The sequence below is a fragment of the Leucoraja erinacea genome, chromosome 30, assembly GCF_028641065.1.
Source record: "Leucoraja erinacea ecotype New England chromosome 30, Leri_hhj_1, whole genome shotgun sequence".
Classification (NCBI taxonomy): Eukaryota; Metazoa; Chordata; class Chondrichthyes; order Rajiformes; family Rajidae; genus Leucoraja; species Leucoraja erinaceus.
The window spans coordinates 3780048-3803920 of NC_073406.1; the positions used below are offsets into that span (position 1 = coordinate 3780048).

The 23873-nt window shown below is 43.3% G+C and overlaps 1 protein-coding gene and 1 long non-coding RNA gene across 5 annotated transcripts in view; one reads left to right on the plus strand and one right to left on the minus strand.

Annotated features, from left to right (window-relative positions):
• Window positions 1-8113: 8113 nt before the first annotated feature.
• cplane2 (ciliogenesis and planar polarity effector 2) lies at window positions 8114-16855 on the minus strand. 4 transcript variants are annotated; one of them, XM_055659150.1, is made up of 7 exons: window positions 16737-16855; window positions 15852-15864; window positions 14181-14330; window positions 13306-13458; window positions 12810-12934; window positions 11691-11827; window positions 8114-10538 (listed from the first exon to the last, which is right to left on the minus strand). In XM_055659150.1, exons 3-7 carry the CDS (start codon window positions 14290-14292, stop codon window positions 10298-10300), a joined length of 768 nt encoding a protein of 255 aa, XP_055515125.1. In that variant the 5' UTR covers window positions 14293-14330; window positions 15852-15864; window positions 16737-16855; the 3' UTR covers window positions 8114-10297. The 4 variants fall into 4 exon arrangements, with proteins under 4 accessions (XP_055515125.1, XP_055515126.1, XP_055515124.1 ...); XM_055659151.1 differs by lacking the exon at window positions 15852-15864 and having other exon boundaries at window positions 16729-16830; XM_055659149.1 differs by lacking the exons at window positions 15852-15864; window positions 16737-16855 and adding an exon at window positions 15826-15845 and having other exon boundaries at window positions 14181-14346.
• A 31-nt stretch (window positions 16856-16886) lies between these two features.
• Window positions 16887-23873, plus strand: part of LOC129711503 (uncharacterized) — a 32721-nt gene continuing 25734 nt past the window's right edge. Inside the window, exon 1 of the long non-coding RNA XR_008725854.1 lies at window positions 16887-17321. This is a non-coding gene — a long non-coding RNA (uncharacterized LOC129711503). The remainder of the gene's footprint in view (window positions 17322-23873) is intronic.

Genomic DNA, 23873 nt, shown 5'->3' on the forward strand with positions numbered 1-23873 from the left:
ATGATAAGCATTTGACAGCACTGGGCCTGTACTCATAGAAACATAGAAACATAGAAATTAGGTGCAGGAGTAGGCCATTCGGCCCTTCGAGCCTGCACCGCCATTCAATATGATCATGGCTGATCATCCAACTCAGTATCCCGTACCTGCCTTCTCTCCATACACTCTGATCCCCTTAGCCACAAGGGCCACATCTAACTCCCTCTTAAATATAGCCAATGAACTGGCCTCAACTGGCCACAAATAGGGCCGAAACCCAAAGGAAATAGGCAACGTTCGGGTCGAAACCCGAAGGGTTCGAGACGAAACGTTGCATTTCCTACGCCCATGCTCACCCGCTAGTTTTTGATCATCCAACTCAGTATCCCGTACCTGCCTTCTCTCCATACCCCCTGATCCCCTTAGCCACAAGGGCCACATCTAACTCCCTCTTAAATATAGCCAATGAACTGGCCTCAACTACCCTCTGTGGCAGAGAGTTCCAGAGATTCACCACTCTCTGTGTGAAAAAAGTTCTCCTCATCTCGGTTTTAAAGGATTTCCCCCTTATCCTTAAGCTGTGACCCCTTGTCCTGGACTTCCCCAACATCGGGAACAATCTTCCTGCATCTAGCTGGAGTTTAGAAGGATGAGGGGAGGACTTCGTTGAAACTTACTGAATAGTGAAAGACCAGGATAGAGTGGATGTGGAGAGGATGCTTCCACTAGTCGGAGAGTCTAGGACTAGAGGCCAGAGCCTCAGAATTAAAGAACGTTCCTTAAGGAAGGAGAGGAAGAGAAATTTATGTAGTTAGAGGGTGGTGAATCGTGGAATTCTTTGCCACAGATGGCTGCGGAGGCCAAGTCAGTAGATATTTTTAAGGCAGAAATAGATAGATTCGTGGTTAGTACAGGTGTCAGAGGTTATGAGGAGAATGGGGTTAGGAGGGAGAGATAGACCAGCCATGATTAGCCATGATACTTTCAAGAGAGAGCTAGATAGGGTTCTTAAAGATAGTGGAGTCAGGGGATATGGGGAGAAGGAAGGAACAGGGCACTGATTGGGGATGATCAGCCATAATCGCATTGAAAGGCGGTGCTGGCTCCAAGGGACGAATGGCCTACTCCTGCACCTGTTGTCTATTGTAACTCAAAGCTGTCCATATTGTAACAAACTCTCTGGTATCAGCTTGCCACTCCATGTTTAAATTTCCCAATCTAGGATAGTGTCATCTTCTCCACTCAATACTAATTTTCTCTGCAGAATTGTACATTCCTGTGCATGCAATCTAGTTTGAATATGTAGTTGAAATGGGAGTTGGTGAGATAATCTCATTTTCTGGTTCATTTGCCTATCAGCTCCAACCTGTTTTACAGCACACCCTGGTAACTGCAACCCACATTTCCATTTGTCTCTGCGCAACGTACACCTTAATCCCAATCATTCTGTGTTACTCAAACTGTGATGTCTATTGCTTGTGATGGGTGCTGAGCTTGTCCCCCTCTGTGTAATGTCATCTCTTTCTGGACCTAACCTTCACTTGCTGTGTATGTGACAACATTCCCAAGTTTCTGTCATTTGCTGTCTATGTGACAAGTGGATACATATTGTGAGGTACACCTTTCAATGCTAACCAAATATGAAGGAAATCTCATTTACATCAATTAACATTCTAGTCAAACGAGGTTTGCAATTATATGTAATCAGTCAAACTAAACAAGCTTGAGTTCATGACTTCAGAGGAGTGGGGGGGAGTTCTTTATGTTTACTGCAAGGATATGCAGTCTTTCATCTGCTAATGACTGCTGCTTGAATACAGACACTCCCCGACTTGACTTACTCAATAGTCGACTTACGTAAACTCGCACTTATCTAAACAATTCTGTACTCAGTCACAGTGTACTTAGTACACTAGTGTACTCGGTGCAATCAAAGCTGTTTGTCATTACCACGGAACCATACAATCGCTCAAGTTTACATCAGAAACAAGGCTGCAACGGTCAGGCCCCAACGGCAAGACGGAACTCAAGCCGAGTCACGCAGGGGTCCGCGCTGGGGGAAAGCACCCCCCCCCCCCCCCCCCCACGGTGAGACGGAACTCAAGTTTACACGTCCACAAGTAACTTGAGCAAAATACAAAGTGCTGGAGTAACAGAGGAATACATCGGGTAGACGCGCAGAGTCTCTTGCCAAGAGTAGGTGAATCAGGGACATAGGTTTTAGGTGAAGGGGAAAAGATTTAATAGGAATCTGAGGGGTAACATTTTCACACAAAGGGTGGTGGGTGTATGGAACAAGCTGTCAGAGGAGGCAGGGACTATCCCGGCAGTTAAGAAACAGTTAGGCAGGTACGTGGATGGGACAGGTTTGGAGGGATATGGACCAAACGCAGGCAGGTGGGACTTGTGTAGCTGGGACATTGTTGGCTGGTGTGGGCAAGTTGGGCTGAAGGGCCTGTTTCCACACTGTATCACTCTGTGAATCTGACTCAGTGGGCAGGCACGGAAATCACTGTCAAAACATGAGGGCGGGATTGTCCCCCGCCTCTCAAAGCATGGGGGGGGGGGACATCTCCACCCTGTCCCCCCCCAGGATTTCCGCCCTGGTTCAGTGGGTCAGGAAGCATCTGTGGAGGACATGGGTGTACATTTCCATCACAGATGCTGTGGCGAGGATTTGAGTTTTTAGTTGCTGCTGAGTTGAGAGATGATCGCGGGCTTTAGCCCAGCAGTACTGACTTGTAGTTTGAGTGCATACTCTCTGTGAGTTAATTTGGGCAGGGGATGGATTCAAACTTACTCAAGTTCACAACTGTTAGGACCAGAATTAGGCCATTTGGCCCATCAAGTCTACTCCACAATTCAATCAGTTCAGTCATGATCAATTCAGCCATGATCATATTGAATGGCGGTGCAGGCTCGAAGGGCCGAATGGCCTACTCCTGCACCTAATTTCTATGTTTCTAATCATGGCTGATTTATCTTTCCATCTCAACCCCATACTTCTGCCTTCTCCCCATACACCCTGGCACACTTACTAATCAATAATATATCTGCCTTAAAAATATGCATTGACTTGGCCTCCACAGCCATCTATGGCAATGAATTCCACAGATTCACCATCTTCTTGACGAAAGAAATTCCTCCTCATTTCATTCCTAAAGGTACGTCCTTTTATTTTGAGTCTATGGCCTCTGGTCCTCGACTCTTCCACTAGTGGAAACATCCTCTCCACATCCATTCCATCCAGACCTTTCACTATTTGGTAAGTTCAAGCTGGGCTCAAGCACGCTGCAATTCAGCGGCAGCTAAAAACAAAACCTCGCCCCAGTATCTGTGGTGGAAATGTACATCCATGTCCTCCACTGATGCTTCCTGACCTGCTGCGTTACTCCAGCAATTTGTATTATGCTCAAGTTACTTGTAAAAACTATTCAAGTTTCAATGTGGTCCTCCCTGACTTACGCAAAGGCTCAAAGGAAAATAACCCTTTCGTAAGTCGGGGAGGGCCTGTACTGTCTAAATCCGAGCATAAACATTTATGGTACTGAACCATCCACCTAGATATCGTGCTAATCCTTCTGGCTCAGTTCTACAATATGAAAATGGCGTTAATTAAAACAGCTAGCAAAACTAAATTACCAAAGTAGTTTTGGTTGATAAATAGCATTAATTAGGCAAAACTGGTAATGCTTAGGAGTACATATAACCATATATAACCATATAACAATACAGCACGGAAACAGGCCATCTCGACCCTTCTAGTCCGTGCCGAACACATAATCTCCCCTAGTCCCATATACCTGCGCTCAGACCATAACCCTCCATTCCCTTCCCGTCCATATAACTATCCAATTTATTTTTAAATGATAAAAACGAACCTGCCTCCACCACCTTCACTGGAAGCTCATTCCACACAGCTACCACTCTCTGAGTAAAGAAGTTCCCCCTCATGTTACCCCTAAACTTCAGTCCCTTAATTCTCAAGTCATGTCCCCTTGTTTGAATCTTCCCTACTCTCAGTGGGGAAAAGCTTTTCCACGTCAACTCTGTCTATCCCTCTCATCATTTTAAAAACCTCTATCAAGTCCCCCCTTAACCTTCTGCGCTCCAAAGAATAAAGCCCTAACTTGTTCAACCTTTCTCTGTAACTTAGTTGCTGAAACCCAGGTAACATTCTAGTAAAACTAGTGCTTCTACATGAGAAGTAAGGCCCTTAAGGCAGTCTCACCAAAGAAAGACTTGGATCCTCTGTTTGGTGACTTGATATCTCAAGGTCCAGGATAGGTTTTTCCATCTGCCAGTCTGCCAACAATCCAGATCATGATAAGACTAGGTCAGCAGAGAACGGGGGACAAATTAATCAGACGTGGCTACCTTGACAGAACGTGGAGAGAGGTGGAACAATTTATTAATTGGCTGGGACCGTGCCTCGTGTTCAAAAAATATTTGAATAACTTCGACTTATCTGAAAAAAAACACTCAAATTTCACCACTAACACATGACCTCCTCCAGCGGAGTTTTGTCCATCCCAGGGATATTGACGTAAGGTAGGGCGCACACTGCATTATGTTAAGTAGGTGCTTGCGTTGTCTGGAAAGCAGGTGACAGCAATAAGGCCTTATGTCAAGGTTGAGGTGCACACTCCCTCAACTGTATAACACCAATCCATTATCGCTTATGTTTTTTCGTGGTGTTTGAATCTTACATCCACAGCAGTGCTGGATGGTTAAGGGCATGTCCCACGAGCATGCGACTCCATGCGGCAAGCGCGACCTAAAGGGCCTGTCCCATGAGCATGCCACTGCATGCGGCAAACGCAACCAAACCAGAAGCAGGGGCCGCGCGGAGGTCGAGTGAATGACATGAAGTTTGAGCGAAGTCCGCGGGACGTGCGCGCGTGACATACGGCGTCGAGACGCTGCGGGTGATGCCCGTCGAGGCGGCTGCGGGCCGTTGCCGCGCAGGATTTGTGAACACGGTCAGTTTTTCGGAGCCCCGCGCGATGTCGGGACCAGCTCCGCACAACTCCATACGGCTCCGGCGATCAAAGTGGGACCGGCCCCGCGAGGCCGTACGGCTCAAGTGACCACGTTAGGTCGCGCTTGCCGCATGGAGTCGCATGCTCGTGGGACAGGCCCTTTAGTCTTAGTTTGTTGAATAGTTCGGTGGCTTCTTGTGCCATCTCAAAAGACAATCAAAAATCGACCACATTCCAAATCTGGACATATCGAAAGTGGATAAGACATAATATGCTGGAGTAACTGGAGCAGCTCAACGCCACCTATTCCTTTCCTCCAGAGATGCTGCCTGACCCGCTGAGTGATTCCAGCATTCTGTGTCTATCTTTGATGTAAATCAGCATCGCCAGTTCCTTCTTGCACATGTATAAGGTGGAACAAGATCAGAGGATGGGTTTTCTTCCCCAGTGGTCATTTATACACCAGATCAACGTCTCTGGTACTGCCTTAAAATTCCACTGTGAATGGATCGATTGTAATCATGTGTAGTCTTTCCGCTGTGTTTAAGAAGGAACTGCAGATGCTGGAAAATCGAAGTGCTGGAGAAACTCGGTGGGTGCAGCAGCATCTATGGAGCGAAGGAAATAGGCAACGTTTCGGGCCGAAACCCGGAAGGGTTTCGGCCCGAAACGTTACCTATTTCCAACGTTGCCCATTTCCTTCGCTCCATAGATGCTGCTGCACCCGCTGAGTTTCTCCAGCACTTTTGTCTACCTTTGGAGTCTTTCCGCCGACTGGTCTACACCACAAAGGCTTTTCACTGTACCTCGGTGCACCTGTACATGACAATAAACCAAACTCAAACGTATTTAATTAACTGAATTTAAATTTGTCTGCCCTTATGAATTCATAATAATAATATATTTTTTTATTGTCATTGCACAGAGGTACAATGAGATTTGGTATGCAGCTTCCATCCGATGTAATAACTTAATTAACTAAAAATGTAGACACCCAGAAACAAGATTTAAAAACATTAAAGCAGTATAAAGTGCAACTAGGTCTGTGCCGGGTCGATTTGCGACGTGACCATCTGAGGGAGACAGTTCATGGGGTGGGGGGGCACTCAGCAGGGCCGGATCAGAGCAGCTATAGCTCTGGGGATGAAGCTGTTCCTAAGTCTGGAGGTGCGGGCGTAGAAGGCCTTGTAACGTCTGCCGGAAGGTGGAAGTTCGAGCAGACTATTGCAAGGGTGTGAGGAGTCTTTGTGAATGCTGACTGCCTTCCTGAGGCACTCCAGTGCATCAGGTTAATTCGTATCTGCAGGACTATATCCGAGAATTATATCTACTATAAATTCAAATTCACACATGCACTGACTACACCGCCCAACACGGACTTCCATCTGTATATATGTATATATGTATGTAGCGCCGCAGAATTTGTGCACCTATTCCCCCCCCCCCCCCCCCCCCCCCCCCCCCCCCCCCTCCCTTCTGTTTTTTTGTTTTTTTTTCTGTTCTTGTTTTTTGTGCTAAATTGTATGTATGCACTGAGTACGAGCAGCTTTCAGTTTCACTGTACATGTATAGTGACAATAAATGGCATATCTATCTATATCTATCTACATGAAGGGCGCGGCAGGTTCCCCTATGAGTTGCGACAGTAGGCGTGGCTCGCTCACTGTAGAATCAGAGGAGGCAAGCCACAAACCTCCACCCCAGCTTCCCCCCCCCCCCACTCCCCCCCACCAACACTGGGAACCATTGAGGTGGTGGAAGGAGTCGGCACCAGCGGCAGACATTGGGCAAAGGGTCGGCGAGGTCTTACCTTGCACGCCTTCAAGGTTGGCTGCGGGAGGTGAAGGTTAACGATGGCCGAGCAAGGAGAGGGACGACGGTTCACACGACAACCGGATGGAGATGACGGCTGCAATGGGCCTTTACGGGCAGCCGCAGTTGTTACCGTGAAATGGTGCCAAAACCTGGACGACTCTTGCAGTTAGACTCAGTGTAGACCATTTCTATGTATTATGTACGTATGTGATTGAGCCGCGGGACTGTTTTAACATCAGCCGGTGGGGTATCACCGCAGCGCAGAGGGAGAAGAGGAGCGAAGAGACTGCAGACCCTAAGACTTTTGCCTCCACCACAGTGAGGAGGTGCTAGGTGGACTCACTGTGGTGGATGTTAATATGTGTTTATTGTTGTTTTTTTATTGTATTGCATGTATGTATGATTGCAGGGACGAAATTTTGTTCAGACTTCGGTCTGAATGACAATCAAGGAAACCCTGTAACCCTGTATGTTAAGAATCTTACTGATCAGTATGCAAAAAAAGAATTTCACTGTAAACGGTGAATGTGAGAATAAATTGAACCATTGATCCATCTGTATAAGTAGTCCAGTAAAATAATCACAAGAGGCACATTTATGATCTTAAATAGCAAATACTGGAGTTGGCCTTACCCATCTGATTTCGCTGATCGGTGAGATCATTTGCCATTGTCACTTAACATTGGCAACGAATGTTGTGTTTTATGACTGTCGGCAGAGCAATTTCCCTCCTGGTGTAAAGACATTTCTATTGTATCATATCGTATTGAATGAATGCACAAACCCCTTATTCCAAACAACCCTTACCTTTAGGGTGTTTAAGAAGGAACTGCAGATGCTGGAAAATCGAAGGAGGACAAAAATGCTGGAGAAACTCAGCGGGTGAGGCACCATCTATGGAGCGAAGGAAATAGGCAACGTTTCGGGCCGAAACCCGAAAGGGTTTCGGCCCGAAACGTTGCCTATTTCCAACGTTGCCTATTTCCTTCGCTCCATAGATGCTGCCTCACCCGCTGAGTTTCTCCAGCATTTTTGTCCACCTTATCCGAGATATCCTTTAGGATGCCCGGATATCTGGATGGGCAAAACCCAAATCGCGGTTCACCTTATCCTCGATCATAGCACAGGGAGACTCAACATTCAGTAAGTACTGATCCCTTTATTGAGCAATGGAATTAGTCAAACAGTCACCCTTTACACTTGCCATCCATTACAGGCTGAGAAAATAATGTTGGCTGTGCCGAGTGATGAGCCGCTGAACTTATTGCTCCTACATGTATATTCTTCACTCTATGAACAAGGAATATCTTTACTTCCCAGCGCATACGACAACAAACTAAACATGAATCAGAATCTTTATTGTCATTTTATCCCATTTCAAGAACAGTAGCCATCAGATCCACAAAGCATTAAAAGCCGTCTCCTGCACACGACTTGGAAATTGATCTCCGTTGAAATAAAGCTACAGATGGATGGGCAATTAGATTAAAACGATGGTACAAATGCAGTCGTCACTTCATGCTTCCTCTTGTGCTGAGCAACATGGGCACTGACGTTAGGAGGGTAGAGAACAACCTTTGCTTGATAATGTTTAAGGAACTGCAGATGCTGGAAAATCGAAGGTAGACAAAAATGTCTGAAGAAGGGTCTCGACCCAAAACGTCGCCTATTTCCTTCGCTCCAACGATGCTGCCTCACCCGCTGAGTTTCTCCAGCAATTTTTGTCTACCTTTGCTTGATAATATTACTTTGAAAATCATTACAGTAAAGACAACTGGCTCTCATGTTGCAGGGGTTGGAATCCTTTGGTACAGTGGGCTTGCCTGTTCCATTAGCTCAGGTCATTAGCTACTAATATCCTATACTTCCAATTACTCAGCTGCATTTCCCCACAGGTCCACCACTGATATTCCAGCAACTGGTCTGGCACCTCCTTTAACTTGGTCGAAATTACGAGAGAGCGCACTTGAAACCCCCCTAATTGGCCCACGTTGTGATGGCATAGGACCACCAGGCGCGCCGGGGAGATGGCAGCCCTGGCGGCAGTCTGTTCGTTTTTCATATTTTTTTTATTTTTAGCGTTTGTTAAATGTTTGTTTTTAATGTAACTTCGGTTTGTTTTATGCGGGGGGAGGGGGGAGGGGGAAACTTTTTTACAAGTTCCTACCTTCCCGGAGATGTGATCAATTTCCAGATCACATTCTCCGGGCTCTGAGACCTACCATCGCTAGAGCTGGAGGCCTACTCGGAATGTCATGAGCCCCATCGCGGGGCGCGGACTTAACATCGGAGCTGATCCCCTGCCTGGGATCACTCCCACCGTGGCCTGCTGACTTACCATCAAGGACTCGCAGTCTCGGGAGAGGTTAGTCGGGAGCTCCAACGCTGCAGATGCTTCGACTAGCCCTGTAATCCCAGCATCTGTAATTCCTTGTTTCTCCAACTGTACCCACGTCACTATTTGGTCTTCAGACTTCCACAGCAAGGAACGGCTGGATGAACTGCAGGCTGTTTGCAGCTGAGGCCTCTGGTTAGTGCCTCTCAGTAGTAAATTCTTTAGTATTTCTGTGGTTATCACCAAACCATGATCTCTGATGACTTCTGTGCAACATGGTAATCATGGAGGTCTCGAAAAATCAGGAATAAAGTCCAGAGAATGATTTATTTGGAATACATATTCTTTGGGATACTCAAGCAAACCACTAAGTGCTGGAGGAACGCAGCGGGTCAGGCAGCAATTTTGGTGAGAATGGACGGGCAACATTTCGGGTTGAACCCTTCTTCTAAAAAAGGGTCCTGACTCGAGAAGTCACTTGTCCATTCCCTGCCCAGATGCTGCCCGACCTGCCTTGTTGCTCCAGCACCTTGTGTTTTGTTTAAGATTCCAGCACCTGCAGTTCCTTGTGTCTCCTTTGGGTATCCATCTGAGTTGTTATAAAAATGTTATGTCATGACATGGTGTGAAGTATGCCAGATTTCCCAGAGACTGCCAGCTTTACTCCTGGCTTTATCAAACTTGCACTTTTAAACTTGGTTTCACGCGCTGTCACTGCTTCCATTGAGCAATGTGAATGACGGGAAATTGAACGGAGATGCAGAATATGTCTCTTTGTTTCACAGCAGTTCCCTCTATAGGTTAAATCTGATTTTGCAGTTTGAGTTGACAAAGGCTGTTCAGATTTTCAAACGTTCCTCCATGCTTAACTCATTTTATGTCAGGTGTGAAGAAGGGTCTCGACCCGAAACGTCATCTCTTCAGAGATGCTGCCTGTCCTGCTGAGTTATTCCAGCGTTTAGTGCCTAATTTTATGTCACGTTGTTGTCTTAAGGTGAATTTGGTTCCTCCCCAGATACCATCCAAAATGCGAATGGTTGATAGAATGGGGGAAACTATCACATACGTTTCAGTTGGAACCACTGTGGTATCAACTAAACATATTTAGTGCAGCGAGTACCTGAAGATCAAGAAGAATATCATCAGGAAAGAGGTTGCAAGCAGCTCCGGGAGGGCTGAAAGGCTCTCAGTGGAGGTGCGGAGCAGGGACAAGTCCCGCAGTCACTTGATCCTGGTACCAGAGATGTTCAGCCATTCCATTCAGTATGTGCTCCACCTCCAGAAGCCCTGCTTTGCCATCAAGAGTTCTTCCATCTGACATGCGTGGACCATTGACACTCTTCATTTTGAAGACAGGCAGGTGCCATGTCTGCTGGAAAGAGCGGACCTCCCTTTCTGTGACATCGGTGTGCATGTACTGGTCAAACCTTGTCAACACTCAGTTAAAGAAAACAAGTAGATTCAAGATCGATCCCTCAATTCTTTAACAGAAACAAGCAAAAGGTTACACTTATTATTAGTTGTCTACAATTCTGTGGGTCATTGCATTGCTACAATCCCAAAGCTTGTAAAAACTATTGATTTAAAATAAAAATTAAACTGGAATAGGGTATTGAAATCCTTTATCTTTACTGGTAAGGTATTAGATTTGTACACATCGGGTAAAATGACAGTTTCAAACTGCTTTCTTTATATTTTGCTAAAAACAGTGTACAAATGCATTGGGTTACCACAAGATGGGATCTTCAATCAAGTGGTCAATTGCTAAACTCAGGCTACATGTGTCTAACCTGTCCTTCATTGAGACGGACTGCTGGTTCCAAGCAGGTGTTAGTGTTTTCTTCGAAAGGCAGGGACAGGAAAAGAACTGAAAGTTAACCCTGCAACTGTCTTATATCCGATTAAAATTCACAGATTCACAGTAAAAAGAGTCAATCAGCGGGTGCAGCAGCATCTATGGAGCAAAGGAAATAGGCAACGTTTCAGGCCGAAACCCCAGGTACACAAAAATGCTGGAGAAACTCAACGGGTGAGGCAGCATCTATGGAGTGAAGGAAGTAGGCAACGTTGGAAATAGGCAACGTTTAGGGCTGAAACCCGAAAGGGTTTCGGCCTGAAACGTTGCCTATTTCCTTCGCTCCATAGATGCTGCTGCACCCGCTGAGTTTCTCCAGCTTTTTTGTGTACCTTCGATTTTCCAGCATCTGCAGTTCCTTCTTAAATAAAAAGAGTAAATCGCCTTCATAGAAACATAGAAATTAGGTGCAGGAGTAGGCCATTCGGCCCTTCGAGCCTGCACCGCCATTCAGTATGATCATGGCTGATCATCCAACTCAGTATCCCGTACCTGCCTTCTCTCCATACCCCCTGATCCCCTTAGCCACAAGGGCCACATCTAACTCCCTCTTAAATATAGCTGATTAAGAAGCACATAAAATACACATGTTAAATTAAATATTGTTAATAAATAAAAAACAATTAAGATATTTTATGTGACAATTACAATTTACATCAAAATCTAAGAAAGTTTGTAGAATATCATTGAGTTGAAGCTTGGTGATTTTGTAATTAAAGGATACTTTGTGCCGATAATGATTTTAACCATCTTCTCAGTATCATGCAGGATGCGTGACATTTGACCAGGCAAATCAGTGAACGATGATCGATCAGTGAAAGAGAAGAGAAACAAGACTGCGTCTGCTTTGTCCTTGCAGGCCTGAGGAAAAGAAAAGAGCCAAGAATTAAGGGACAAAAGTTTAGGGGCAACATGAGGGGGAACCTCTTTACTCAGAGAGTGGTAGCTGTGTGGAATGAGCTTCCAGGGAAAGTGGTGGAGGCAGGTTCGATTTCATCATTTAAAAATAAATTGGATAGGTATATGGACAGGAAATGAATGGAGGGTTATGGGCTGAGTGCAGGTAGATGGGACATGGTGAGAGTAAGTGTTTGGCACGGACTAGAAGGGCCAAGATGGCCTGTTTCTGTGCTGTAATCGTTATATGGTTATATGATGGCTGATTATAAACTGTACATTTTCAACAGTCAGTATAAACACAAAGTGCCGGAGGAACTCAGCACTCAAGCAGCATCTGGGGAGGAAATGGACAGTGACTGAAGAACGGCCCCAACCTGATAAACTGCTGGGTTTATTCAATCTCAAGACAATGCCTTGATTTTCCGCAGTTATATGCAAACATATAAAGGCCTTCAATGTCCTAACTGCAGTAAATCAGTGGCTTCCATTCAAGTCCACAGGAAATAAATTATATTTGATGTAGCAAAGTAAGTGAGCAATGCAGATGATGAATCAATGTAAATACAGAAATTTTGTCTTAGTTATCTGAAGTTATCTTAGTTATCTGAAGAATTGACAAACACCAGGACTAAACAATAGTTATGAACATTTCACATGAATTTTCAGAAAGTATTTCTTAAAATTGAGGTGCCCCAGTTATAGGTGGGAAGGGACTGGCCGAGGGGAGACAGGGTAACATAGAAACATAGAAAATAGGTAGAGTAGAGATTTGAGGAAATAAATTATTTAATTTAATGGTTAAGAAAGGGTAGGTCTGAGATTCCTTCTTTCGGAGGCCAAGTTAGTTCTTTGCGGGTTTGGTTACTGCTTATCCTTTTTTGTGCATGAAACGAGGAACTTACTTAAAAGAGTTATAGTTACAATGTATTTGATGCTTTCTTACAGCAAGAATGTGGTCAAACTTCTTCAGGGAGGCTTCACCGCAGTCCCAGAACTGAAAGCGGAACATGATCACTCTGCCGCTCTCCACCAGCTTTCCGGGCCAATAGACCGTCCTTGTCTGAATTCCTGTAGTTAAGTCAAACCAAACATTAGACCTTTATCTTCTTAAGAAACAAAATCTTGGTTTACTCTAAAAATATCAACAAAATTCAGTGCCCAATTCCATGTAAGTATTTCAACACAGTCAGTACGAACTCAAAGTGCTGGAGGAACTCAGCACTCAGGCAGCATCTGGGGAGGGAATGGACAGAGTCTGAAGAACGGCCCCAATCTGAAACATCCCATTATCTCCCCAAGACTTCCTCCAGCGCTTTGTCTTGCATCTACAGTCTCTTGTGTCTTCAGTATACAGCATGTACAGTCCCCATCACATACACTTTGCTGTTCACACCCTCATACAGAACATACAAAACAGGATTGCATACATGAGACTTTACCTGTGGTCTCGTGATGAAGGCTGGGGACTTCAACACCGGCAAATTTGGCAACTGCTGCTGTTTTTCCTACACCGCCCTTCCCTGACAGAAAGATCTTGTAACTGGCAATATCAGGAGCAGCCTGTGGGGAGAGCACTGGTCGCTCGAGTAAGCCTAGAGACAAACACATTCACATCAGCATTACCAATTTAGATCCTGACATGAACTGAACTAACTTTGTGAATATCTATCGCTGATTCTGGCTCGGGCTGTCAACCCACAAAACTAAACTGGAAATAAATTTCAAAATTAAACTTCCAACAATAATGCAGTGACTCCATTCCTAAACCCGAATCATCGTAAAGATTCCAGTTCCTCAAGGAAAAATAATTAATATAAAAAGTAAGGATATATTTAATGAACTGTAGAGGGCATATCAACTTCAGAATAGACACATCAAGCACCATCACAATCTGTATACAATATCTTTAGACCATTTGTTTGCAAGAATATAGACTAAATTAGCTTATTATATGTACGGTATAATGGTATATACAGGAAGTGGGGCAATAAAAGATGTACTTCCTTGAAAAAAGGAAACTGTACAAATTAATTCATCCCTTCTTCTTCTTGCGTATGGCGTGCACAGCCTAAAGTTGGAGGACAACTTGTTCTATTTGATCGTGCATGCCAGGTTGATTGCATTCGTCGAAACAGGGCGGACCACGTGAAGGTTGCAATCTCCCATCCTCAGATTAAATCCCTGAACAGGAAGTTCTAATGGACTAGCTGTTTACCCGGGTATGTATGAAGCAAGATAGTTGTCAGAAACATTCCTATGCTCCATGACTATCGATGCACCATTTCAAGTCAGGGAAGGTTAAATCTTTACTCACCAAATATTTTCCTTTTGTTTTTGCGGACGATGCTGGCCAAATATTCTCGGGCTTCCACTGAGTTAAGCCAATTCACCGTTACCAGAGATCCAGATTTTACAACGACTGCCATTGCTTGACCATGTAGTTTAAGATCCTCAGACTACCATCCTGTGTAAAATGGAAGCTGTGTAAAATTGAGGAAACTTCTTTATAAAATTACATTTCTGGATGACTGCAACTCCAAAACATAAACCCCACGTGCTGACCACGTACTGGGCTGAATGCTGACCAGACTTTACATCTAGAACATATAGAAAACATGACAGGAATTCCTCAAAGGCATCACAAAGTTCCCACTACTTGGTACTAATTGTCAATTGAGTCAATAAATTGTAGCAAATCTGGTTTGTCAGCTCTTTGCTGAATTTGAACCTGTCTCACCCTTTGTCTCCCTCTCCCCTGACTCTCAGTCTGAAGAAGGCTCTCGATCCGAAACGTTAACCATTCCTTCTCTCCAGAGATGCTGCCTATCCCACTGAGTTACTCCAGCATTTTGTGTCTGTCTATCCTTTGACACTTATCCTTTTAATACTCCAGAGGGAGTCCCACTGCAAGTTGGAGGCGCAGCACCTCATATTTTGCTTGGGCAGTTTACACCCCAGCGGCATGAACCAAAGACTGAAGAAGGGTCTCGATCCGAAACGTTGCCTACTTCCTGCGCTCCATAGATGCTGCCTCACCCGCTGAGTTTATCCAGCATTTTTGTGTACCTACCAAGCACAAATAATTTATCATCCATTTGCTTTTTATTGTAAAAGTTCAGACGTTGGCAGCAGACCACAAGACATAATTCAAGATTTCAAAACAACATTAAGTTTATGTATCTTCAATTCAGCTGTGTTTTTAGCTATGATGGCTCAGCAGTTTGTGCAACAATAATTGAGAAGGCCCCAGTTTAAGTCCCTGGCAGCAATCCAGGTTGAGCTGGGAAATTAACCTGTATTTCCTCCACTAATCACTATTCACTTCCTTTATAGAAAAATGCACATGCACACACCTCCAGTGGGAAGAGTAAAAAAGTTGATGCAAAAATCAGGCATGCATCATAAATATTGATGCTTGCTTGTTATTGGTATTGTGATAGCGACATTTTTAATTTGTGTGTTCTTCAGGTGAATCATCCTTTATATGAGTTCATCTGGTAGTTCAAATGATGCTAGTTCATCAGTCCAGAGTACTAGCCCATCTACTACACAGTACTAGCCCGTCTAACTTACAGTACTAACCCATCTGTCAACAGTACTAGCCCATCTACCCTACAGAACCAGCCCATCTAACCTACAGTACTAGCCCACCTACAGTACAGTACTAGTACTAGCCCACCTATCCTATAGTACTAACACACATACAGTACTAGCCCACATACAGTACTAGCCCACATACAGTACTAGCCCACATACAGTACTAGCCCACCTACAGTACTAGCTCACCTACAGTACTAGCTCACCTACAGTACTAGCCCACCTACAGTACACATACAGTACTAGTCCACATACAGTACTAACCCACCTACCCTACAATACTAGCACACCTACAGTACTAGCCCACCTACAGTACTAGCCCACCTACAGTACTAGCCCACATACAGTACTAGCCCACCTACCCTACAGTACTAGCCCACATACAGTACCTACAGTACTACTAGCCCACCTACAGTACTAGCCCACCTACAGTACTAGCCCACATACCCAGTACTAGCCACCTACACAGTACTAGCTACATACAGTACTAGCCCACACAGTACACAGTACTAGCCCACTTACAGTACTCACAATCAATCAATCCCTTTACATCTTGCACAGCAACACAGTACAGTGTAGTCCCAGTGAATAGCGGAGCATACATGTTACTACACCACTAAAAAACAATCCAGTACCTGATGGAACAGTATAAATAGTTAAAAGCAGGTAAAACACAACGTTAAAATACAATAAACCCATCATAAAAAATGTCCGGGGCCGCTGATTTGAGTGGCCAGTAGTTATTAAAGTGTCCGTGCCACCGCAGATCAAGTGACTGTGAGTACAGAGTGACTGTTTAGCAGCCTCACAGCCTGTGGTAGGAAGCTGTTTAGCAGCCTCGTAGTCCGGGCTTTGATGCTTCGATATCTCCCCTGATGGCAGGAGATCCAGGTACAGTTTGTCCTAGCAATAGCTTTTTCAGACAGCGGCTCTGGAACAGTTCTTGTACCGAGGGTAGGGAGACGCCAATGATCCTCTCTGCTCCCCTCACTACCCTCTGCAGAGCCTTCCTGTCCGAGCAGTTGCAGGTGCAGTACCACGTATTTATGCAGTACGTGAGTACAGACTCCACCGTACCCCTGTAGAAAGTCCTAGCCACCTATAGGACTAGCCCAAATACAGTACTAGCCCACCTACCCTACAGTACTAGCCCACATACCCTACAGTACTAGCCCACCTACAGTACTAGCCCAGTACTAGCCCACATACAGTACTAGCCCACATACAGTACTAGCCCACCTACCCTACAGTACTAGCCCACATACAGTACTAGCCCACTGCTCCACAGCACCAGTCCGTGTTTCTCCGTTGACCGGGCCACAGGCCGGGCCCAGCAACAGCGCCGCCGCCGCCCCGCGTCTCCCTCCGGGCTCCCGCCAACCGCGCACCGCCTGGCGTCTGACGTCACCGCCACCCGCCGTACGTCGTCACGCCGTCGCTTCCCGGTCCCCTCAGCCGGCCCGTTGCCATGGTTTCCGGGCCTAGGACAAAGATTAGAAAACACTCCAGAGGCAACAAACTGCGAACTTTCCGCAGAATTTCAGAGCAGGGCTGCCAAGTAAATATAGTGTGTCTAGGTGACAAATGCAGAGCGTGAGAGTGATTGCCTAATAATGGACGAATCAAGCTAAAGGCAGAGCCGCCGCGAACTGTGTGTGTGAAGAAGAAGCGTCCCTCTATGAAACATCGCCTGGCCATGGATGGCCCCCACTGATGCAGCCTGACCTGCTGCTGAGTCAGTCCAACGCTCTAGATTTTCACTCAAATTAAGCCTCCCTTCACCACCTCCAGTTTAAATCCCATTTGGAATATTTTGGAGGACCAAGAAACCAAGAAGAACCAAGTGAAGTTGGAAAAGGTTAGAGAAAGAAATGAAATTGAATAATGAAAGGCCTGGATAGAGTGGATGTGGAGAGGATGTTTCCACTGGTGGGAGAGTCTAGGACCAGAGGTCATAGTCTCAGAATTAAACAATGAACATTTAAAAAGGAGAGGAGGAGGAGGAATTTCTTTAACTAGAGAGTGATGAATCTGTGAATTCATTACCCCAGATGGTTGTGGAGGCCAACTCTTTGGGGTTTTTTTAAACCAGAGTTTGATAGGTTCTTAGGTAGACAAAAATGATGGAGAAACTCAGCGGGTGCAGCAGCATCTATGGAGCGAAGGAAATAGGCAATGTTTCGGGCCGAAACACTTCTTCGGACTCAGTTCGTTTTATTTTGATAATCAAAATAAACTCCGTTTATAAACTCCTTTTATTTTGATAGGTTCTTAATTAGTAAGGGTGTCAAATGGGGTTGAAAGGAACAAATAGATCAGCCATGGTTGAATGGCATGGTTGACTCAATGGGCCAAATGGCCCGATTCTACTCTTATAACTTAGGTATTGATAAGAAACTGAAAGCGGTGGGGCAAACATGAAAACAAGGCTGAAAATATTTGTTATTTTGGAAGGCAAAGAAAGTGAGAGAGTAATGAAATAGAGTAGAAGCTAAATAAATATTGTGCATGAAGGGCTACTACTGGACATCCATTATTATATTAAAGGATGTCGCACTGATGAGTGGTTACGCTTGTATTTGATTAATGCTTGTTTCCTGTTTTATTTTTTATTTTCTGCAAAAGTGAATTGGGGCACAATGATCTTTGGAAAAATCTGGCATGAATTTGGTTGAGAAATAATTTGAAAACTGTTTAAATTTCACCAAAGAGATTCCCAATTACGCATCTCCCAATTCTACCATTTTCAGTCAACACTGAGCTTTGGAGCCAAACTGATGCAAATAAGCAAACACGCCAAACTTATAATGAATTAACTTTCTTGAAAATGATGCCCTGTTCTTGATCGTATTTTCTTTAATGAAGAAATTACTGTTCCATTTTGGTACATTTGACAATTAAAAACTCTTGACTCTTGCTCATCATCTCTTGGTATTGAATTGTCGTAAGGCATGGCAGAGAATGCAGCATAAGTCTTTAAATATTGAGAAATATTTTTGAATATTATTAAACTGTAATGTCAAGGCAAATATTTAGAAAAAGTACTAACAATGCAAGCATTAGTTGTTTTTTTTTAAAAAAGGACTTTAATAAAAGAAACAGCTTCTTTGTACCAAGATCTGATCAGTCAGGACTTTACAGACACTTAACACAGGACAAATACAAGCTGAGGTCTGAACACCTGTCACATTGACTCCACTCAATGAAGGTAACAAAACACCTAATTGCAAAAGACTTCAAGTAAATTTGAAATGGCATTTTTCCCAAAAGTAGAAAAAAATTAGTGCACATTTAAAATACAAACATTACAAAGCCCTGGAACCTATCACTACTCTAACATCTTGGTCAAGGCAGGCAAGAAAGGAGCTAAGATTGAACAATTCCTGGCCTTTGCATTTGGACATTTAAACATTTTTTATTACTTGAAATTAAAGAAATCTGAAGGTTTGTTCATATTCATAGTCCAGCTGTAACTAATGTGAGAACAAAGAACAGGTAGGCAATATCCTCTATATTACCCATTCTTAAATATTAAATTTAGACAGAGAATTAGGGCACAATGATCCATGGAAAAATCTGGCCTATGCACTTTATGGATTTGGTAGAGAAAAATAATTTGAAAACTACTTAAATTTAAGCATTTTATTCCAGTACCAATTTAAAGACATCATCCCCATCAATGCAATTCACACATGCACTACAAAGATAATCCAGAGTTCAATTTTTCACAATTGCATTAAATTTACCATTTCAGAGATAAGAAATTAATGTTTTGCTTATTTTGTGATTTTTCTTCAGAATGGAGGAAGCAAATAATCTGAGAATCTAAAATTACATAATTCCAGATAATTAACTAAATCACCGTGGAGTAAAATACCCTTGGAGCCTGGATACAGGAAAAAAAGTTTCATTAGCATATAGTGTGCTGGTGTGTAAAGCAACCCCATTATCAGACTGACCAAGTGTTCTCCATCAAAATGTCAGGCTAACATTCCTCATTGAAATTTACCGAATAATGAAAGGCATAGATAGAGTGGAGTGGAAAGGATGTTTCCACTGGTGGGAGAGTCTAAGGCCAGAGGTCATAGCCTCAGAAATAAAGGGCACTCTTTTAGAATGGAGACGAGGAGGAACTTCTATAGTCAGAGGGTAGTTCATCTTTATCTATTTATTTTGTCCAATTATATATTTTTATATTCCAATCTGTGGAACTCATTGCCATTGTGGAGGCCAAGTCAGCGGACATTTTTAAGGCAGAGATAGACAAATTCTTGATTAGAACTGATGTCACGGGTTATGGGGAAAAGGCAGGAAAATGGGATTCGGAGGCAGAGATCAGCCATGATTGAATGGCAGAGCAGACCCGATGAGCCGAATAGCCTAATTCTACTCCTATAACTTGTGAACATTCCAATGCCAAACTACGAAACCGCCAGAAACATGATAATTCAGGTACAACATTAAATTAAAGCCTTGCGAAATGTGTTTTGAAAAATAGATCCCGTAAAATTAAGAGGGTTGTCCAACGACAAATATATCCTCTTTAGAACAAGAGGTGGTCTCGTTGGTAAAGGGACTTGATGGGGTCAATGCTGATCAAGCTGTTCATCCTAACAAAAGAGTTGAGAAAAGGAGGTCGGTCACAGAATGAAGAGTTGGCCGCTTAGCTGTGGTCAGCAGAGGTTTGGACACCAGGATATATGGTATATAGTGTTGGAAGCTGAAGTTGATATAAAGATTCAAACTTGGTTTTAAAGAATAATGGAGCAGAATTCATGATCTTTTTCTTTAGACAAATTAAATGAATATTAACACTCCATTCTATTTAATATATTTTGGAGCTTTTTTTTGTCAATTTTATGCTTGCTTTTTTTAACTCCTATTTTCATTTGATCATAATGGACATTGTGTGTGCTAAGATCATTGGGAATAAAGGAAATAAAATAAATCTCCCCAGGCCCGCAACCTTGGCGTGATCTTTGATTCCACCCTCTCCCTTGAACCTCACATCCGCCATGTCATTAAAACCTCTTTCTTTCATCTCCGCAACATCGCCAAACTCAGACCCTCTCTCACACCTCCCGCTGCTGAAAGACTCATCCATGCCTTCATCTCCTCCCGACTGGACTACTGCAACTCACTTCTCCTTGGCATCAGCTCCACCTACATCAACCGACTCCAACTGGTCCAGAACGCAGCCGCCCGACTCATCACCCACACCAAATCCTGGCATCACATCACTCCAGTCCTCAAACAACTTCACTGGCTTCCCATCTCCCACCGGATCAACTACAAAACCCTGATCCTCACCTACAAAGCCCTCCAAAGCCCCCCCCCACCCGCCCCCCCCCCCCCCATATCTCACTGACCTCCTCTCCCCGTACCAACCCTCACGGTCCCTCAGATCCACATCAGCCGGTCTCCTCTCCATCCACAAGTCCAACCTCCGCAGTTTTGGGGACAGAGCCTTCTCCAGGGCAGCTCCCAGGCTCTGGAACTCCCTCCCACAACTGATCCGCAATTCCGTGTCCCTCACCATCTTCCAGTCCCGCCTCAAGACCCATCTCTTCACCTCTGCCTATCCTTAGCCCCACGTCCCCCTCCCTTTTCATCTGTGCATTAATTGCCTCATATTGTGTTTTGTATTGAATTCTGTCTTTACTTTGTGTACTAGTCATGTCTCTACTATTTATTTCATTCCCCTTACATGTTTTTCCTCTATCTGCTAAATTTTTGTAAGGTGTCCTTGAGACTCTTGAAAGGCGCCCATAAATAAAATTTATTATTATTATTATAAAGGATGCATGAAATAGGAATAGCCTGATGCTACAGCCCAATGGATTGATACTCGCTCCTGAAGTTTATTTGCCTTTTCTCCATTGTTGGACAGGCCAATTTCTTCCTGCTGTGACAGATTACCCATCCTCTCTTCCCAACTACTCTGTGGTTATGTTATCTTTAGAAACCATCCTTCGCTGTTATATGTCCCATGTAACCCATTTTTCACCACACTGGGCTATTTGATCATTCCTACCATCCCCAAAGCAAACCCTTACAGGTATTCACTGCTCTATCCAAGCTCTGGCTATGTACCTGCTGTAAAACAAATCATCTCCAGCATCTTTTAGGTCACCTGAAAACCTTGCATTTCTCACCAGACATGCTGCTAAATCTGCCAAATCCTTTCAATCTCTACCTCAAGATTTTACACCATCTGCAGTATTCTGCGGCAGTACTATTTAATAATGGGGGTATTAATGATGGGGGTAAATAATTAAATTATTATTTAATGATGGGGGTATTATTACTTCACAGCAATTCTATGAATGTCTGCACCCATTTATCTTCTTTGTGGGAATCTCATCTAGCATTAGATACCTCAATCTGCATATCTTTTTGAGTTGCCTCAGTCTTGCAAACAGACCCACCAATGCCCTTCAGCTGATTTAGGATTTGTTTCATTCAGTATGCTCAGGAGGCAAGGACTTTTTCTGGTTGTAACAGAGATTTCTTGGGACGGATAGTCAATTTCAGAAAAATTAATCATAATATTAAATTTCAAAATCCTTTGAGACTCATTAGTAAAGGCACATTGGATGTAGTTATATAGTAGGAGGAAACTGTACTGATCAGTCTATTAATGTTCATAGAATATCAAAGCTCAGCAACAAATCCCCATTGTAGTTTTCTGCTGGACCAACTCAGTCTATTTCTCTCCTCGTTTGATTTCCATAACTCTATATTCTTTCTGAACAACTATAATTCCCATTTATACACATTTATGGATCCACTCAGACAGTTTGAGAGACAATTCCAGATTCTTTAATTGTAACATTTTTCATGGAAACCCCATCTCTGATCACTCTGTGAATAAATTGTGCCTCAGGTTAGCCTCGTGAACCAGCAAAAACTGGAAAACCCTTTTATCCCATCACCTATTCCAAATTCCAACCTTTTTTCAGATAGCATTTGCCCTGTGTTAACTCGCTCCACACATCCAAACGCCCTAATTAAGTGTTAAGATGTTATTTAGGCTGTGAGAAACTAAACTGAGCTCCATATATATATTTTCTGTACATATTTTGATAACAGTCCTGTTAAGCACCTTTGGGCTTTTACACTGTTAATGGTGGTATATAAAATGTAACTTATTGTAGAAGGCACTGGAATACTTTGGCTGCAGACCATTACCCCCCTCCTTACACCAAGAACAGTATCATTTGTAAAAAATGAAATTGGGCTTTTTTAACCTGCAAGATTAATAGGTAGTGACTTTTACCAGCAGCCCATCCTTAATATTTTCTTTTAAGAAATAATTAACTACAATGATCAAACTATTCAGAGTTAAACACTATTATCTTGTTTTTAGCAAAAGCTGGCAAATGTTGCAAACAGCAGGTTTAATTATTTCAGATTTCCAGCTTTTCTGCTGAATTATAATCTTTCCTATGCATCCTTAAAGAGTCAATGAGGCAAATCTCCCAAACAATGTGTAATTAAATACTAGATAGATTTTATACATAGCAGCAGTTAGCTCTATTCATAGCTTTTAAATAAGAAACTATACTGATTAGTCTCCAAACAAGGCAGCTAAATATATGTCCTATATTAACAAACAAATGAGGCTACTTTAATTCCAACAGCAAAAACATAAATTTAAGTTTTCTGAAGCTGAAGAAATTGTATCCATTTTGAGGTAAAAGTTCTGCTGCTGCTTTAACATGTACAATGTGGCTACATGTTCATTGTATTTAGTAATCCTACACTATGGAATAAATTGATTGTGTGCTGGCTATTAGTGTTATGTGGATGGAAGCACACAAGCAACCCAGCCCAAATTCATCTGGCCAGTAAACATTCAACCTTAGTTAGAGGTATGTCAATTCCCACCTGCATGGTATTAAATATGACACAAAACGTAACATGAGGTACCATGATTTTGTATTAACTGTTGCAGTCTTTGTCATTTCTTAGAATACATGGGTGCCTTGCTGAAAAACAAGTGAGCATTAGGTAAAGCAGATTTAAGCTCGTCTCAAAGTTATAGCTGTGGATGCCAGGCACTTAAAGTGGAAACTTCTCCAAACAAAAAGACCTTGCATGCTTAGCTTCTGATGTATGTAGAACTGTAATTACTTGCCATGACTTCCCTTTATTGCATTCTTGATAAGTATGGCATTTCACTGTGTGTATATTCTGCAATTGTTTAGGTTGGTCTGTAACTTCCAACATAGTAGTACTAAGTCTGTTTTACAGCCTGAGAATATATATATATATATATATATATATATATATTATGTTATAAAATATCAAATCACTCTGGACATGAACCAATCTTAAGCGGTTTGTGGGAATCACCTGGAAAAGAAATCCATCTGCATATTTTCTCTCACAAGGGCATCAAATGTGC